The 16,882-nt window shown below is 48.3% G+C and overlaps 1 protein-coding gene across 1 annotated transcript in view; it reads left to right on the top strand.

The window, feature by feature from the left end:
* Window positions 1-4,090: 4,090 nt before the first annotated feature.
* The window catches only part of adgra1b (adhesion G protein-coupled receptor A1b), a gene marked incomplete at both ends in the record, with an annotated part of 129,235 nt that continues 116,443 nt past the window's right edge, over window positions 4,091-16,882 (top strand). The window contains 3 exon segments of the mRNA XM_084458778.1: window positions 4,091-4,185; window positions 4,259-4,376; window positions 14,889-15,112. Coding sequence (XP_084314904.1) covers window positions 4,091-4,185; window positions 4,259-4,376; window positions 14,889-15,112 — 437 coding nt within the window.

Here is a 16,882-nt window from a genome sequence, read left to right as displayed (position 1 = left end):
ATAAGCCAATGCACCTAGTATAGCGTTTGTCGGGTTATCACTCCCTCCCTCCGGACAATGTTGACCTGCATCTCTATGATGGCACCACAAGAGGCAATAGTCCCAGCACACCAAAATAAAGAAGGACACCAAAATCAACTCACAGATCTCCACTGCACAAGTAGACTGGTGGTGAAAGCATTGGACTCCCACCCGGGAAATCAGGGTTCAAGACCCGGTGGAGATGACTTCATGGGACTACACCCCAAACCTCCACATGTTCATCCTTTCACTCCGACCTTTACCCCTTGCCTTATAGATCAGATCCTGTATCAACCCCAACCCTTATTTAAACCCCAACCCACACTCCTTCCCTTATAGGTCAGATCCTGTCCCAACCCCAACCCTTATTCTAACCCCAACTCTTATTCTAACCCCAACCCACACTAGGGACTGGAAGAAGGACACCAAAATCAACCCACCGATCTCCACTGCACAAGTAGAGTAGTGGTGAGAGCATTGGACTCCCACCTGGGAGACTGGGGTTCAAGACCCGGTGGGATGACTTTATGGGACTATACCCCAAACCTCCACATGTTCATCCTTTCTTTTTATCCCTTACCTAAATTTCACACGTAGAGTAGTGGTCAGAGCATAGGACTCCCACACGGGCCATTCTCAGAGATGACTGTCTATGCTGAGCAAAACTCCTCTAGTCTATACAGGCCCGTAGCCAGGGGGGGATCGGGTGGATCGAACGAACCCCCCCTCACAACCAAAGGTCCAGAATTCCTGGCAAAAGGTCCAGAATTAAGGGCAAAAGTCTCCACTTGTGCGGTGGTGGTGAGAGCATTGGACTCCCCCGCGGGAGACCGGGGTTCAAGACCCGGTGGGGATGACTTTATGTTATCATCAGTCTAACTGCTTTAGCCACTGACCGCTACCATTAATGTTAGGGAAGCTGCTGCTAGTTGTTGTGAGCTCATGAGCTGACTGGCTATCCCGCTCTTATTGTACTGGATTAGCATTGGAAGCATTGGAACTGATGTGTCCAGACAACAAGACCTATCTTAATTTATCAGCCATTATTTCATGTCATTTCAATTCACAGCTATTTCAGTGGCATGACTAGCTTCAGTCCTACCAGTGCTGAACAGAACCAAGCCAGCCACGCACATAAGCCAGGCTGGACCTGGCCTGGTTTTCATATGACGAAAGTTGAAGTTGTGAAGAACCCACTCAATATAACAAACAACAGTTTTAGGATCACTAAATAGTCATGTCTTTCCACTGTCCTGTCCTGCACCCTGTCCTATGTCGTCTGTAACGTGTATGCCTTAACCCATAGTCAGATTCCTAGTATGTGTGAACCATACATGGCAAATAAAGCAGATTTGATCTTGAAGTGTGAACAGCTCTGAACCTTGAAGACCTTTTTCTCTGCTTAGTGATTTCATGTGTACCAACATTAACAGAAGCACAATTATCTTCTTCAAATATTTTCAGATTTCAATGTTTGAGACATCATTTGAAAGCTTACAATCTGCCCTTCCATAACCTGTAAAAAATGAACAAATCTCCAGCAGCTGTCATAAATGTATTATCTATTATTATTTACTATTTACTACATTATTATTGTAATTGTTGTTGTTGGTGTTTTACGTAGTCTGGGAGAATCTCTCATCGCCACTGATTGGCCGACCACATGAATCAGCGCCACTGATTGGGCAGAAATAAAGGAATGACAAGGCTTATCCCCAAAACCTGCATCCATTGAGTCAGACTACCCAACCGCTAAAGCACTCTTGAGTGTTTCTCCTCTCACAGTGGCATGTGCCAGCGGCCGCCAGTAGGCCTCCGCGGATTAAATCAAAGCACAAACTTTCACCCCCCCATAACTATGGAAACGAACACATCTGTAGCTAATGCTGTCTGGCCATTGTTTAGATACATAGGTTTAAATACAAGGTTTCATGTAAATGTTAATTAGACGGTTAATGTTAATAGGAAGGTCCTTATTATACTGGAATAAATAATAATACAATAAAATCAATATTCAGATCATGGTTGGACTCTGTGTGACCCTAAACCCAGTTTGACCTGAATTGTCATAGTGGCAGCCTAAGGCCCATACAGGACACACAATTACCCATCTACCTCTTTATTCTATATCATTTATCTCACATATATCACATAATGCATACTTTGTATAATAACCATGAAGGCTAACGGTGCTTTGTGTGACCTTCGCTATACTCCAATCACATTAGTTTAGAAAAGTTCAAAGGGAGGTCAAATTTCATGAAATCAACCACAGGTGATAATAAATTGTGTACTACTGACAACAGTGTACGATTGTCACTATTGTTACCACCAGGCTAATAGAATACAAAAATAGCAAATGTGAGAGATCCCCCACTGTGGTTGAATGATGAATCTGTCCTGCTCTTCCGTGTTGTGTCCTCGTCTGTTGTTGTTGTTGTTGTCTGGTGATCTCTGGCAGCTGCTGGAGTCTGCTCACCTCATTGAATCATGACGCATGATGTTTACATAGCCATGAAATCCCCTCCGGACAAGAAGCACTGGCTTTAATTAAGAGATATGAATACACACACACACACACACACAGAATCTCACAATTACATCCATGCACAGCGCGCACACACACACACACACACAATCTCACAATGACATCCATGCACAGCGCGCACTCACACACACACACACACACACACACACACACACACACACACACACACACACACACACACACACACACACACACAGAGCAACAATCTTACAAAGACAGCTGTGACAGTCACAACCTCCCACCCCCCCACACACACTTTTACTCTCTCTCTCTCTCTCCCTCACTTACACAAAGACAAGTATAACTTGTGTTTCTGTGAGCAGAATGAGAAGCAGATCTGGTGAGACTGGCGCAGCGTCATGTTTCCAGTCTGTAAACACATTCAGATGCGACAAATGTTTCCCCCGGGACGCTTTGTTCTGAAACGTACGTGGGTTTATTGATCAATATAAATCCTCAACACGACCTCTCAAATAACAGTCCCCGCCAATAACTCACTCTGTGGGAATGCAGGCTGGGCTACCGCTGAAACGCTCAACACGCCACAGGGGAAAATCAAATGTTTATTCGTGGCAAAAGACAGAAGTCGAGAGGAGTGTGACTCCGCTGGCTCTGTTAAACGCACACACGCACACACACACACACACACACAGCCGATACGCTCTCATAAAACTAACTACTTATATCTCAGTTACTGTATGTCTGCTAGAGATGATCTTGCTATTGTTTTCAGACGCAGCTCCTCAAAGCTCCTGTATTATGTCTCCAATTGGAGCAGCCCTTCTCCGGCCCAGCAGACGGGACAGAACCGAACCCTCGGCTGCCTGTGTGTCACTGCAGATTACTATCACTAACTTCCTAGAGACAGAGAGAGAATGAGAGAGAACATCTTGTCCCATCTTGTCCCTTCAGGCCTACAAGAGGAGAGGGACTGGAGGGTACTTCAACAAACAAAGACAGGATCACTGGTTTCGAGAGAGAGACAGAGGGAACAGAGAGAAGGAGAGAGAGGGGGGAGGGACAGAGACAGAGAGAGATAGAAAAGGAGAGAGAGAAGGACAGAGAGGGAGAGACAGAGAGAGGAGAGAGGGACAGAGGGAGAGAGAGACAGAGAGAGAAGGAGAGAGACAGAGAGAAGGAGAGAGACAGAGAGAAGGAGAGAGACAGAGAGAGAAGGAGAGAGGGACAGAGGGAGAGAGAGACAGAGAGAGAAGGAGAGGGACAGAGAGAGAGACAGAGAGAAGGAGAGAGGGACAGAGAGAAGGAGAGAGACAGAGAGAGAAGGAGAGGGACAGAGAGAGACAGAGAAGGAGAGAGACAGAGAGAGAAGGAGAGAGGGACAGAGAGAGACAGAGAGAAGGAGAGAGACAGAGAGAGAAGGAGAGAGGGACAGAGAGAGAGACAGAGAGAGAAGGAGAGAGGGACAGAGAGAGAGACAGAGAGAGAAGGAGAGAAGGACAGAGAGAGACAGAGAGAAGGAGAGAGAGACAGAGAGAGACTCTGACAGGGCTGTAAAAGCACATGCAGGACTGTGTAAAGCCTGAGAGGAAGTGCAGACTGGACGGGTCGCTCCAAGTTCACCTGACATCATCACACGACAGCAGCACCTGTGGCAGGTGAGCAGGACTCGAAAAGGCAGGCCGCGTATTTCATTACTGTGCCGTACGGCGGTCACGCGCCTGTGTACAGTGTAAAATACCGTGCCACGTCAGTGCCACATAAGGACACGGCGTCCGCAGGGCGGGCGCGGGCTCAGATGAAGGACCCGGCCGTCCCCTCCGCCTGGGCGAGTGGCGTCTTGCCCCAGGTCAGGTTTGACGGGGGAGCTCATTCGAACGAGCCCCAAAATATCCGAGAAGCCAAGGCTCACTGACGAACAGACACGCTGAGCCCGCAGGGACATGTCGGCCCCGATTGGACCAGGGAAGGGGGCGACAGAGGTCGAAGGTGAAAACGTTTTAGAAAAGCGTGGAGATTCAGACGGACAAAACACGAGGGCATCCGAGGTGAAGAGTGTTCGACAAAATATTCCAAAGTGTTCACGTGTAAAAAAATATTCCCATAAAATCTCTCATCCTGCTAATTTGTTGTTTTCCTCTGATTGTGCGCCCGGTGTTATTCTATGAGGACTGCAGGCTGGAGAGATCCCTGATTGGGAAGTCACCAGCCCTGTCTGTTAAGATTGGCAGACAATGACAGGACGTGATGTCAGGGGAGTGCGGGGGGGCAACTAGCCAGCCCCTTGCTCTCTCCGGTCTGCAGCACAGGGCTCTGCGCCTGAGAGAGAGAGAGAGAGAGAGAGAGAGAGAGAGAGAGAGAGAGAGAGAGAGAGAGAGAGAGAGAGAGAGAGAGGCTCGCTGGGGCGGCCCGCGGTGACTGGGGCATCGGCAAATGAAAAGCTGGAGAAAGTTCCCGACTTGAGCGCTCCCAGATGAAAACAGATTCCGGGGGTCAATAAGGTTTATTTTGTTCCTTTAGTCATGCACAGCACAGGCCCGCTGTTGAGCGGAGCTCTCTAGACTTCTGGTGTGAATGGGCTTGCTGCTGTCTGAACCCAGAAGGGAGAGCAGCTCGATGTGTGTTGTTTGTCTTTGATACCAAATTGGTTTTCTGCTTGTAGTGCCCCCATGCCCCCTATCACGTCGAATTAACTGACATGTAATTGGGGTGCTTACTAAGTTATTTTTTTAAACAAATAACTACACTATATGTGTATCTAACCTATATGGTTTTGTTTTAGGTTCTGTAGTGTTAAATGAATAAACTATAATTAGCCTACTACTGGTAATACATCATCGGGGGGCCTGTGAGCCCCCCGAGCTCGGCGGGTTAGCCGCGAACTTCCTGCCGCAACGAGCGATCCCGTCTCCGGGTGGACAGCTGTTCAACTCGCCTGGGGCCAGGTCCCCTGAAGCTATTTCGCCTGGCTGCCCATCGCGTTGTTGGGAACAGAATGAATACCACCTACTAGCAAACAAAACATGTTCAGTCACAATTATACTGTTAAAACTAAGATGCCTGGATAAAATAATATGTTTTCCAACGGATATATTTGACGAAAGTAGATGAATAAGCAAGCCGATTTTCATTGCTAACTCAGAGCGGGGAGAGCCATGAACGCGCGTTTACATTTCACATCTGTTCATGGACTACAAGAACGCGTCATTGATAACTTTGACTGCGCATGTCAAAGGTACCAATGACGCGTTTTTCTCAAAGATGGCGCGGCCCTATAGGGCTTCACGTTAGATTTCGAATCCTGGGGGCCTGCTCGTAAGCAAACAAAATATGGTACCCTTTACCTGACGCGTCGAAAGAGAACAGATTTGGAGCAAGGGTCCGGGATGTGAGTGGAACGTGTGTGGAGTCACAGTCCTCCGCCTTTTCCAGACGAACGGCAACGACATCCTCCTCTCGTCTCGGCAACTCAGAAAAGTTCACAAACGTCCGTGTCCGCCAAGGACGATGGATCAACTCGCTTCTGGCTCGAGCACTAGGAGCTAAAATGGCGCACTGGCGAACCGTTTCACGTAACCTGTTTCCAACTCAAACTCAAACTCAGTCCCAGAACACAGTTACTGGTGTTGTAGTTATCTGGCCGACAACTTTACCATTATATTCTCGTCCAATAGCCTAGACAGAGATATTTTAAACTGTGCAATTATATGTGAACACTCGGAGCTCAGACTAGCCGTCCGCTCGGTTCAGCGTCTCCCTTCCTCACGTTCCTTTCCCGCACTCTCGTTACCCCAAGTCCTCGTCCCAGGTCACGTTCACATGTCAACCAATACAATTACAGTACAAAGCATTCAAATTAAAATAAAATACATTTCGGTATAATCAAATAATCCAAAACAACTTTCAAACATTTATTAATAGTGATTAACATCAGGAAAACAAAAGTAAAATATAGCACAGGGCTACTCTCATGTAGAAATAAAGTCAAATATAGCACAGGGCTACATGCTCAATGCCTTGACAGAGGTTCTGAGAATGCCGTGACCTCCACCCCATCTGACAAAACAGACCCCATTAGGACAGATTGTGTCTTGGAAGAGAGAGAGAGAGAGTCCTGCAGGAGAATATCCGCAGAGACTCGGCCGCAGGAGTTACATGTCCAGAGTCGAACCGGGCGTCGGTTTAAGAGCCTGTCATGCTTAGTCACATCCCGTCCGGCGGTGGGCGGCTGATCCCATCCCCCCTGAGCTACCTGCCGCCGCCTGACAGCCAACCGTGGCCTCGGGAACTGCCTCGGTGACTTGTGACCGGCGAGGAGGGCCCCAGGGGGTACGCAGGGTCTGCGGCCGACGCCACGGAATCCGGGTCAGCGTTTTGCTTGGCGGGCGTCCAGCCTGGTGGAACCGGAGGAGTGGGGGGCGGGGGGTGGAATGAGAACGGGGGGGAAAAAGGAGAACAGGAAGATGGCAGTATTTTTAACTCCTACGGGGCGTCATGGAGATATATAGATGGAAGCTAGCGAGGAGTGGGCTAGGGCCCTCCCTGCAGGCTAGCTCTCTCCCAACCGTCTGAAGTCAATCAAAAAACTGCCGGCTGCTCTGGGTCATAAAGCCTTCTCTGGTGACACGCGTGAGGGGTTGTAAATATCAGCCTCCTTCCCTCCCTCTGCTCTCTCTCTCTCTCTGCTGTTCTCTCTCCCTGCTCCTTTCGCTGACAGCCCTCTTCTCTGTCTCCATAGGCAGTGTTGTTCTGTGTAATTCTTATTAAGGCAGCCTGCAGCTGAAATAGGTGCCCTATTGTTCATTTGGTGTGTGTGTCTGTGTGTGTGCGTGTGTGTCTGTGTGTGTGTGTGTGCGTGTGGACTGCCTCTGCACTGATGTTGATTCAGCTGGAGCCTCCCTGAAAGCCTGACAGCTAACTGACAGCGTCTGTCACTGAGTGCCGGCGCGCAATCATGACTCAATAAGGCCAGGAAATCAGGAGAGAGAGAGAGAGAGAGGGAGAGGGAGAGAGATAGAGAGGGAGAGAGAGGGAGGGAGGGAGAGATGGAAAGAGAGAGAGAGGGAGAGGGAGAGAGAGAGAGATAGAGAGGGAGAGAGAGGGAAGGAGGGAGAGATGGAAAGAGAGAGAGAGGGAGGGGGAGAGGGAGAGGGAGAGGGAGAGGGAGGGAGGGACAGAAAGAAAGAAAGAAAGAAAGAAAGAAAGAAAGAAAGAAAGAAAGAAAGAAAGAAAAAGAAAGAAAGAAAGAAAGAAAGAAAGAAAGAAAGAAAGAAAGAAAGAAAGAAAGAAAGAAAACACGCCAAAGCTGAGCAGAGCACAGCGGAGCAGAGGTGAGCAGGCCTGGGGAGGGGAGGAGGGATAGGAGGGTCGAGTTACACACCACTCTCGTTCCAACGATCCCTCAGAGAGTACGTGTGAACATGAGAAATCGTTTGGTGGATGTTAACTTTAGCCAGAGGTAGTCCGCTCTGAAAAACATGGAGCGGTAGCTCATGAACCGACATCGTCAGGTGGTCGCACTGTTTCTCTCGCAAACTGGAGGAGTGGGCAGGGCTGTTTTTCCACCGACCCTACCCTAACACTGAACCCATCCCTTCATTCCCTTGATCGATGCCAAATGTCGACCCAGAACAGAGCTGCGCTCGAATCCAAAATTAGCTCTAATTAGCTCTTGAGGTACGGTACCTCAAGTTTTTGAAACATTATTAGAGAAATACAATTTCAAACCTACTCTATTAAACATAATTTTAATGACGGGAGGGAGGAGTAGTGTGCTATGTTTGGTAATTATAGTGAAAGCTAGTCGTAAAAATCGAAGTGTACAACGAGGCCTCTCAGCTACAAGATCCCCCCCATCCAAAAACTGGAGGGACTGAGCTTTTTATTGCGCCCTGTCAGTTCTGTAATTATGTGAATATATTCCCCATTTACTCATGTGTTCAAGCTATAAAGCTTTTTCTTGCATAGAAGTTGCTCATAAAAAGTTAGCTGAGGGGAACAATGGAACAGTATTGTAGCGTGTTTCCATTTGTACTTTCTCTCCAGAGACGAGTGCGACTGCTGAGATGAGACAGCGGAGAGCCTGGGGGGGGCGGGGCTGCGGTGGGCTGACCGGTGTGTGCGGCGCTGCGACCTGCGGTCACCTTCCACCTGACCTGGTGCACCTCTAGGGGGCGCGTCTCTCCGGAGGGGGGTGTGCACTCTGTTATACCAGCTGGGCCCTCTGCCAGACTCCGCCCCCTCTCTCCCCCTCCCTCCCCCTGCTCTCATCCCCTCCCTCCCCCCGCTCCCCCTCCCTCCCTCCCCCTGCTCCCTCCTTCCTTGTTCATCTGCCTTCGTCCCTACTACGCCCCCCCCACCCTCAGTAAATCAGTTTGCGCGGCCTAAACAGCCTTGAACGGAGAGATCAAGGGGCGGTGTGGCGAGGGAGGAGAGGCCTTCTCCTTTGAAGCGTGCGGAATTACGCCCGGGCATGGTAGTCTCACGCCTACGCCAGACGGCCAGAACCTTCGCCAGCGAGAAATTGGCAAAAAGCAAGAGCCATTGCCGACTCCCATGCTTTCCCACACAGAAGCCCTCTTGTTGTTTTCACAGGGGCACTTTTAGTTTTAATAAGGAGCCCAGCTGTCGAAGGCCTCCTGTATCTGTCTCTTAGATCACTCGTGGGGACTCTGCCACAGGCCTCCTGAGTTTGGGGTCACGGTTTCTGGTGGCGGCGCCCCCTTCGCTGGCCGCGTCCTCCCTCCCTTTGCTGTGGCGCCGCGGCGGAACATTCTGTGGGGGACGCTGCAGAGCCAGCCAAGTCTGTGGTCCGAGCCAATTAGAGAGCCGGGAGCGTCGTGGTCGGTTTGTAGGGGTGTTCCAGGGGCGGGCGGACGCACATGCTGGATGACACACAGGGAGGAGGTGGATGAGACAGAGCATGTGTCACCGGAGAGCCCGACGCTAGCCCCGCTCCGCTTGGCGAGCCGCCACGGCCGCCACGCCGGGTCTCGGGGTTACTGTGGCGTGGGACGCGCGCCGTCTTCATTTCCTCTCGTCGCCTTAATACGGAACAAAAAGGGATGATCTCCAGCTGGGAAGAAAGGAAAGCGCGAAAGGGATGAGAGGGTTTGCCGATGAATTAAAAATGGGGAATAAAAGGGCCTTGATAACGGAGCGCGGTACCGTGGCAGGAACAAGGCCTCGTCGGTTGGATGGTTTCCCAAGGGAGCTGGGCCTGGAACGTCACGACGGATATGAGGAAGACATCTCTAGTAGACAAAGCGTGTCCTCGTCGTAGAGAAAGCAGCCGGGAAGAGATGGAGAGAGAGAGAGAGAGAGAGAGAAAGAGAGAAAGAGAGAGAGAAAGAGAGAGAGAGATTCCTGACAGCCGAACGTAACATGGCGTGAAATCTGTACAGCGGCGAAGCTCTGGGCTGACTCTCTGATGACCTATCTCAGCGCAGAGAACAAGCAGCGGTTATAGTGAAGCCTAGGCCGGCCAGCACGTCTGTCTCTGTCTCGTCGCAGGGGTCAAAGTTCACACAGCAACCACCCTAAGGGCTGTTATTGGAACCATGTCATAAGACAGTATGTGTCTTTGTTTAGAAAATGTCTTCAAACTGGCCCTTCAATAGGTAGCTTGTTTCAATGTCTTTTGCCCCCCCCCCCCCACCCCCAGCCCCCATGTATAGTATGTCTATTCCCATCCCCATGTCATGTCATAACACAGCTGGAGACTGCTGCATATGTGTGAGTGACTGTGAGCGAGTGTGTGTGTGTGTGTGTGCTCTTCCCCAGCCTATAGGGGAGAATGAAGCAGAGTGAAGAAGACATTCCTTCGTGGTAGCTCCGAGGACATGTGAAGGACAGAGAAACACTTTCTATCTGCCTCCTCTCCCTGACTGACCCCCCCCCCTCCCCCCCAGGAGGAAATGTTCCCATGGGAGTTTATCTCCTCATTGGGTCGCTACTCACAACCGGATTACTGCTAGGGACCTGAATACTTATGAGGGCAATTTCTGGGCTTCCCAGCACCGCTGCCAGTGGGAGGATATGGATTCCCCGCCCCTCCAGCTCTGCTGTACATCAAACCACTTTGAATCTTGCACATCTTTGGTTTGCACAGTCTAAGCATCGCTAAGGAATCTATGCCCTCGTTAAACACTTGTTATTATGTGGTGTGATTGTACAGTTCATCTGTATATTTGCTTTTCTTGTATACAGTATATTGCACTCCTTTGTTTCTTAATCTTCTTGAAGCCCCTTGAATGTGGCTGGTTTAACAGTGCAATTTCCCATCGGAGATTAATAAAGTACATAATAGCTACCTACCTCAAACAATAGCATTCAGAAAACCACTCTGCGCGTAAACAGATTATTCACAGCAATGTATTACAGCAATGTATTACTGTTGGCATGTGAAAAACGCACAAAGATTGATCTTAGTCAGCGCTGATGATGATAAGTGAGCCATTGTGTTGACATTGATGATGATAGTATTGAGTCTTGTAACCCAGCGAGTGTATCAAGGCTGTTTATGAGATTTTATGGGTCTGAATCATTTCAAGTTGTTTTCTAATTTCTCACTGACATCCCTGTGAATGAGATTAAATGACTGCATAAACACACTTGAACTGGGGACAGAAGGGCTAATGTCCTCCCTCATGTGCAGAACAGGCCGAGACAGGGATGACAAATGAGTAGTGCAACCCCATAGGCCACATCAGCCGAACTGCTTGATCCAGTATGACTGTGTCCTGTGTGCCTGTGTGTTAGCCTTGCTCCAGCCCCTAAATCTGAATTTTCACATTTTCAATATGCAGTCCAGGGTCTGGAAAAGCTCTCGCCCAGAGTGATTTCTCGGCTGGAATTCCAACCGGGCCAATCAGCATCCCTTGAATGCGACGACGGAATTAAACTGGGCGATTTCACTGGTTAGGGGATGAACTAATGAGCTCCTTCGGCAACGGCGGTGTCGGAAAACGGCTGCAATGGGAGCCTGCTCAGATTGATTCTGAAATGTGTGTGTAATTCCCTATCAAAACAGCAAAGAGATCAAACAGTATGGCGACAGTTGACAGTAGAAGTGGCGCTTACTCCCTCTGTTGGGCGACAACACTCCAACAGGATCAGCCTAGGGATATGGCAACATGCCCTGGAGGGAAGTTGTTTGGTTTTCAATGGCCTCTGTTTTGAGCATCGCGCTCGTGGCCAAAGCCTCAGCGAGGCAGCAGCGCCCTGGCGGCTGCCGGTCGGTGGAGACGCCCTAGCCTCGGGAACACTGTGCCCACAGCGGGTCCAGGCCAGCTCACACCAGAGCCCTCTCTCCTTTCTCACGTTCAAATACGGCTCTGGCCTGCCTGCTTCCTCTTGGCACCTCGTGATTGGGTCGACCGTTTCGCACGTAAACATCACAAGGCACTGATTACCACCATTCAGTTAGTGAGTCATGAATGAGACGAGCCTCAAAACACTGAAAACGGTCTCATGGTGCACAGCATTCACACGTAGTCTACTGTAGGTCTGTCTACGGGTAATTCATTTGAATTGTGAACAATACAAAAACAGCATGGTGGGGGACAATCGAAGACTAAGCAGGAACGTCTGAGACGTTAGTCACAAGGTAATAATGAAATTCCGTCATCATGTTGTAGTGGCATCTCGGCCTTTTCAAGCGGTGCATGTAAATATTTAGTGAGGACTGTGATTGCCTCACAGCCGTGGACCATCCATCTCTGTCACAAGGGCGTAATGGAGAGCTGTGAACACTAACGCAAGCCAGCGCCGACAGAGAAGTGACTGGGAAAACATGAGCACACTGACTAAGAGACAAAGAACTGTTTGCGTTGGTTCAATACCATTGACTCCATCGCTTCATTGTGCACTAATGAGGCTTACTTTCCCCCTGTTCTCTAGTCTAATGCATCAACCGTACAGCTGAAGCAGACGATCTGAAGCTCAGTGATTTTCATGATGGAATCAGAAAAGATGATGTGTGTCATAATAACGGCTTTATAACATCCACTTACTGTCTTCTTACCCCTCCATCTCTTGCCTTCTCTTTCCACTTACACACTGTCTGACTGTCTGTCTGTCTGTCTGTCTGTCTGTCTGACTGTCTGTCTGTCTGACTGTCTGTCTGTCTGTCTGTCTGTCTGTCTGTCTGTCTGTCTGTCTGTCTGTCTGACTCAGCATGGTGGATGAATCGGTACAGCAATGTGACGGCCAACAATGTGAAGCACCGTGGAAGCATGTGTGCCACACAAGATTCCTTGAACTTCAGAATGTCTGTTCTTGATCACTTACAAAACAAACGCATGGCCTTCAGTAAACTTGTTGATGTTCCCGTTAACTGTTCAGGTATGTACTTGTCCGTTCTGTTTTCATAGAATGTCTATTCTTGTTCACTTACAAAACAAAATGTATAGACCTTCAGTAGCCTAAAAGTGTTGATATTGTTAACTGTCCAGGTATGCTACCTTGTACTTGTTGTCCGTTCTGTTTTCATATCACATCGCTTCTTGTCGATGTGAACATTTTCTGCTCTGCCACAAAGAAAATATTTACAGACGAGCCTGACGGCAAGGGGCTCTGTTTTCCATTAGGGCCCTGCAAGTAGCCCAGTCAGTGAACGGGTCGATGGCCCACGTCCAAATAAATGTTTCTGCCTCCAGGCTCCATTAAAGACGTATCATTTCTAATGATGATGTCAGCTTAGCTGGGCTCCCTTTTCCATATAGGCCCCCGTGTGCCTCCCTAGGGGAGAGATCCGCCTCCTCGCTTTCACGGACATAAGGTACACGTACATCTGTGTAAACACGCGTAAGCGACAGGCAGCTGCACAATATGGAGAATATAAGGTTTACACATGGCTTCAGTTTCACTCAAGCGAGGCGGGAGGGAGGGGTGTCTGCTCTGCCCCGCGTAGCCAAGTCCTGCAGGGAGACGGTCCGTGTTTTTGCCTGTCAGGGAGAAGAATGGGAAACATGGGATGACTCTGCTCACACGGGACAGGGGAGCAGCTTTAGAAATCCTCCTTTGTGTGCTCCCAGTCTGCGTCCGAGACAATGTGGATAATGAGAGAGGAATTTGGCAGGGAGCGCCGCGCACACACAGGGGAGGCACCTCGCCCATGCCCGGGGGGGGACACGACCTAACCAGCTGTCTGGGCTTCTGTCTCCCGGGGGAGATATGTTCCTCGGCAGCTGTAGAAAAAGACTGATATCACACTGTCTTCACGGATCCGCTTCCACTCCTCCTCCCCAAAAGGTCCAGCGATACACAGTCATAATTTGTAATGAATGTGAAGCCTTGACCTGTTCTTCCATTAGCTTCTCACACGAGAGTCCATTCTGCCTCAGTGCAGATTTAGGAGGCTGATTATTGTTAATTATGAGCCTGTGACTTGGGACATTTTCCTTATGTTCAGGCATGGATTGTGCAGCACGTTTTCAACAAAGCTTATCTAAATGATATTTCGGTGTGGCATATTGATATTTTCCATATTCCATTAGGCTAAATGTAGCCAAGGCAATGTCCTCCTCATGAAAAATACACAATGATATCCTACCTCTATGCATAACATTATTAATCCTGGGCCATATTCATTATTGGACCGTATTAATAGCCTAATCGGGTCCGCCAGTGCAGCATCAGGATTATGCGTGATGTCCATTCCAAAATAATGTATCTTCATAGCCTAGCCTACCTCTTCGAAGTGACTTTTAATAGAATGACAGGAGTCATGCATGGGGTTAGATGTACTGTCTCTCCGTTTCCTGGGGTGATTAGCCTACAGTAGCCTACGAGGCCGAGGGTGGGACTTCCATGCGCCGAAAAGCCTATAGGCTATTTTACAAAGTATGGGAGCGCGTCGCGGATGAGGCACGGTATTAACGGGAACCTGTTGATAACGGGATTACGCGATGGCCTTCATTACCGGCGCTGGAATGCGGTGACCGATGAAACAAACAAAGACGAGACTTTGCCGGTGGATCTCGGAGACGGAGCTGAAAAGTCGCAACCCGTGCATTTTTCTACGCGGGAGGGAAAGTGAAACTTTTACAAATCTGACTGGTTACACTAAAACTTGTCCAGCTTCTCTGGAAGTGTGAATGTGATAACAGAAATCCAAAAAGCTTCGGAACCGTTATTTTCAGACGAAATGCGTTCAATTTTTCCGACAGAAAACCGCGCAGGTAGCCTAGTCTATTATCGGAGGACAGAACAGGTGTCATGTCCACACTTTGATTTGAGTTGACTTAGTTTCTTACAGCATTAACTTGGCCGGAACATCCATTTATGAAACATTGGCTATGTGAAATGGTCTCCTCTTATTTTGCAAATTGGGAAGAGATAACGTGAGAGGACTATTTAGTTCACAATGAAACTGCTGATCTGCATGTGCATCGTTGTGGGATTTTGGACGTCCTGTTTGGGCAACAGAATCTGTCCAGATCTCATAATTGACAGCTGTCACTGCACCTCTGAGAGGTCCAAGGAGCTGAACAGGCAACACATCCGCGTTAAAGTTGTGTGTGATGATGTGGAATTATTGGACACCCTACAGCCCAGCTTTTTACCCAACAAAACAGTTTCCCTGTAAGTATTGGCCCGAAGGATGTTGGCCCCTCACATTACAAGATGTCTTCTTGACGTCTTCCACTTTTGATATCTGACATAATTGCCGCCTTATCACTCTTCTCTTTCCTGGGCACTCTTTACACTATGCACACGCACGAATGTAATGACAACACTTACACAATCCATGTTAAATATGTGTTGTTACACAACAACACGTGGAAAGGTTCAAGGGAGCCCCTCCTAATGACCGGACCTTTCACAATTATGAATGAAAGGACAAACAATGTCATCATTACTAACAATACCTTTACTACAATTCAGTCATTGTGTTGTGTACTTATAGATCTGTAGCTATAATGTTGGCTTACAAAACCCAGCTACAATAGTTTTATTTTCATAGTCATATTCAATATATGTAGGCCTATTTCATGGTGTGTTGTTTTTCAAAATTCAACATTCACATTTAGGCTACTTAAACTGAAAAATGCAGTAGACTAAGTGGAAAGAAACGTGATAAACCAATGGCACTTTAGACTACTGCTCCTGGAGATCTGAAGACTTTCCAAGGACACAGGTGTTGAGATTGACGTCTAGATTAAGAATCTTTTATTCATGGAAACTGTAAGGCCTATAGAAACCACCTTTGTGGAGGGAAAGGCAAACTCCAAGAGCGTAGCCCATAGTTCCTGTGCACATAGTTCAACCAACGTCCCAGAAGAAGCCTGAATGTGTATTAATGATGGCTCCATACAGGGTATTGATCTAGATTTAAAGCCATGTTTGAAATGGGTAATATAAATATTCTATCTAGGTAATTTTGTTCCTGATAGGCTTTCATTATTTATGCAGTAAGAGTAATCACATGCTGTGAACTGTTGTTGCTTGAGCCTGGAGGCAATATTTTGATTTGATGAAGTGCTCTCGGTGGGGCTACAGGGAGGGAACTGACAACACTGAATCTCATGCCCTGTTGATCAAGTCACATTAATGTTTATCTAGTAGGAACTCATGATTAGCATTCAATGTAACTAAATCGGTTGTTCCCTTTGGAATAGAAAGGCAGCAACACTTTTAATCTAACTCAGGGATGGGTTCATCAAGACACAACTCTCAAAGCCTTTTTCAAGACAAGTCGATCTACTATTCCCTGTCCCTCTCATCCCACCCCACCCAAGTGCTATCCTCCTCTCCTAGGCCCCTGGCTTGGCCAGGAAGCAGTTTTCCTGCATTGGGAAACGTGACCTTTGTCAGGCCAGAGTCTCCCTTTTGTTTAGACGTGCTGTGAAAATAAACAGATATCAGAGGGAAGTATGCACATGTAGAGCCGGCTGAGTGGATGCCCTGACATCTCTCCCAATGCTTCCTCTGGCCTTGGCCCACATCCTTGCTCTGCCATTATGAGCTATTTACAGTGCTGCTCTTCCCTCTTACAGCTATACTTAGTTTAATCAGTGGATGCACTTTTATTATTATTCGGTACATTTGTCTGTGAGGTAAAATAAAAAACATGGTTTCTCAAGCTTGGGAAAATTACATTTTTATTGTTTCTATTATTTTCTCTAGTCTTCTACTACACTATCTGCAGCCTACTGTCTTGTACAGTATGCACTATGGAACGGCGTCCGACATGGAATTGGGTGAATTAGATGTCAGTAATTTGCAGCAGCTGCAGAGCAGCATCCCTCTATTAACACCTCTTCCTGCCGGGCCTGTCTGACACGAGCGCCGGGCTGCGGAGGAGCTGGAGTCACAGGCCTGACAGCTCCTTCTGACCTTGAGACCGCTGCA

The sequence above is a fragment of the Borostomias antarcticus genome (genome assembly GCF_949987555.1).
Source record: "Borostomias antarcticus genome assembly, chromosome: 25".
NCBI classification, from domain to species: domain Eukaryota; kingdom Metazoa; phylum Chordata; class Actinopteri; order Stomiiformes; family Stomiidae; genus Borostomias; species Borostomias antarcticus.
Note: the sequence above shows the minus strand (reverse complement) of the source record. Positions and strands in the feature narration are given on the sequence as shown.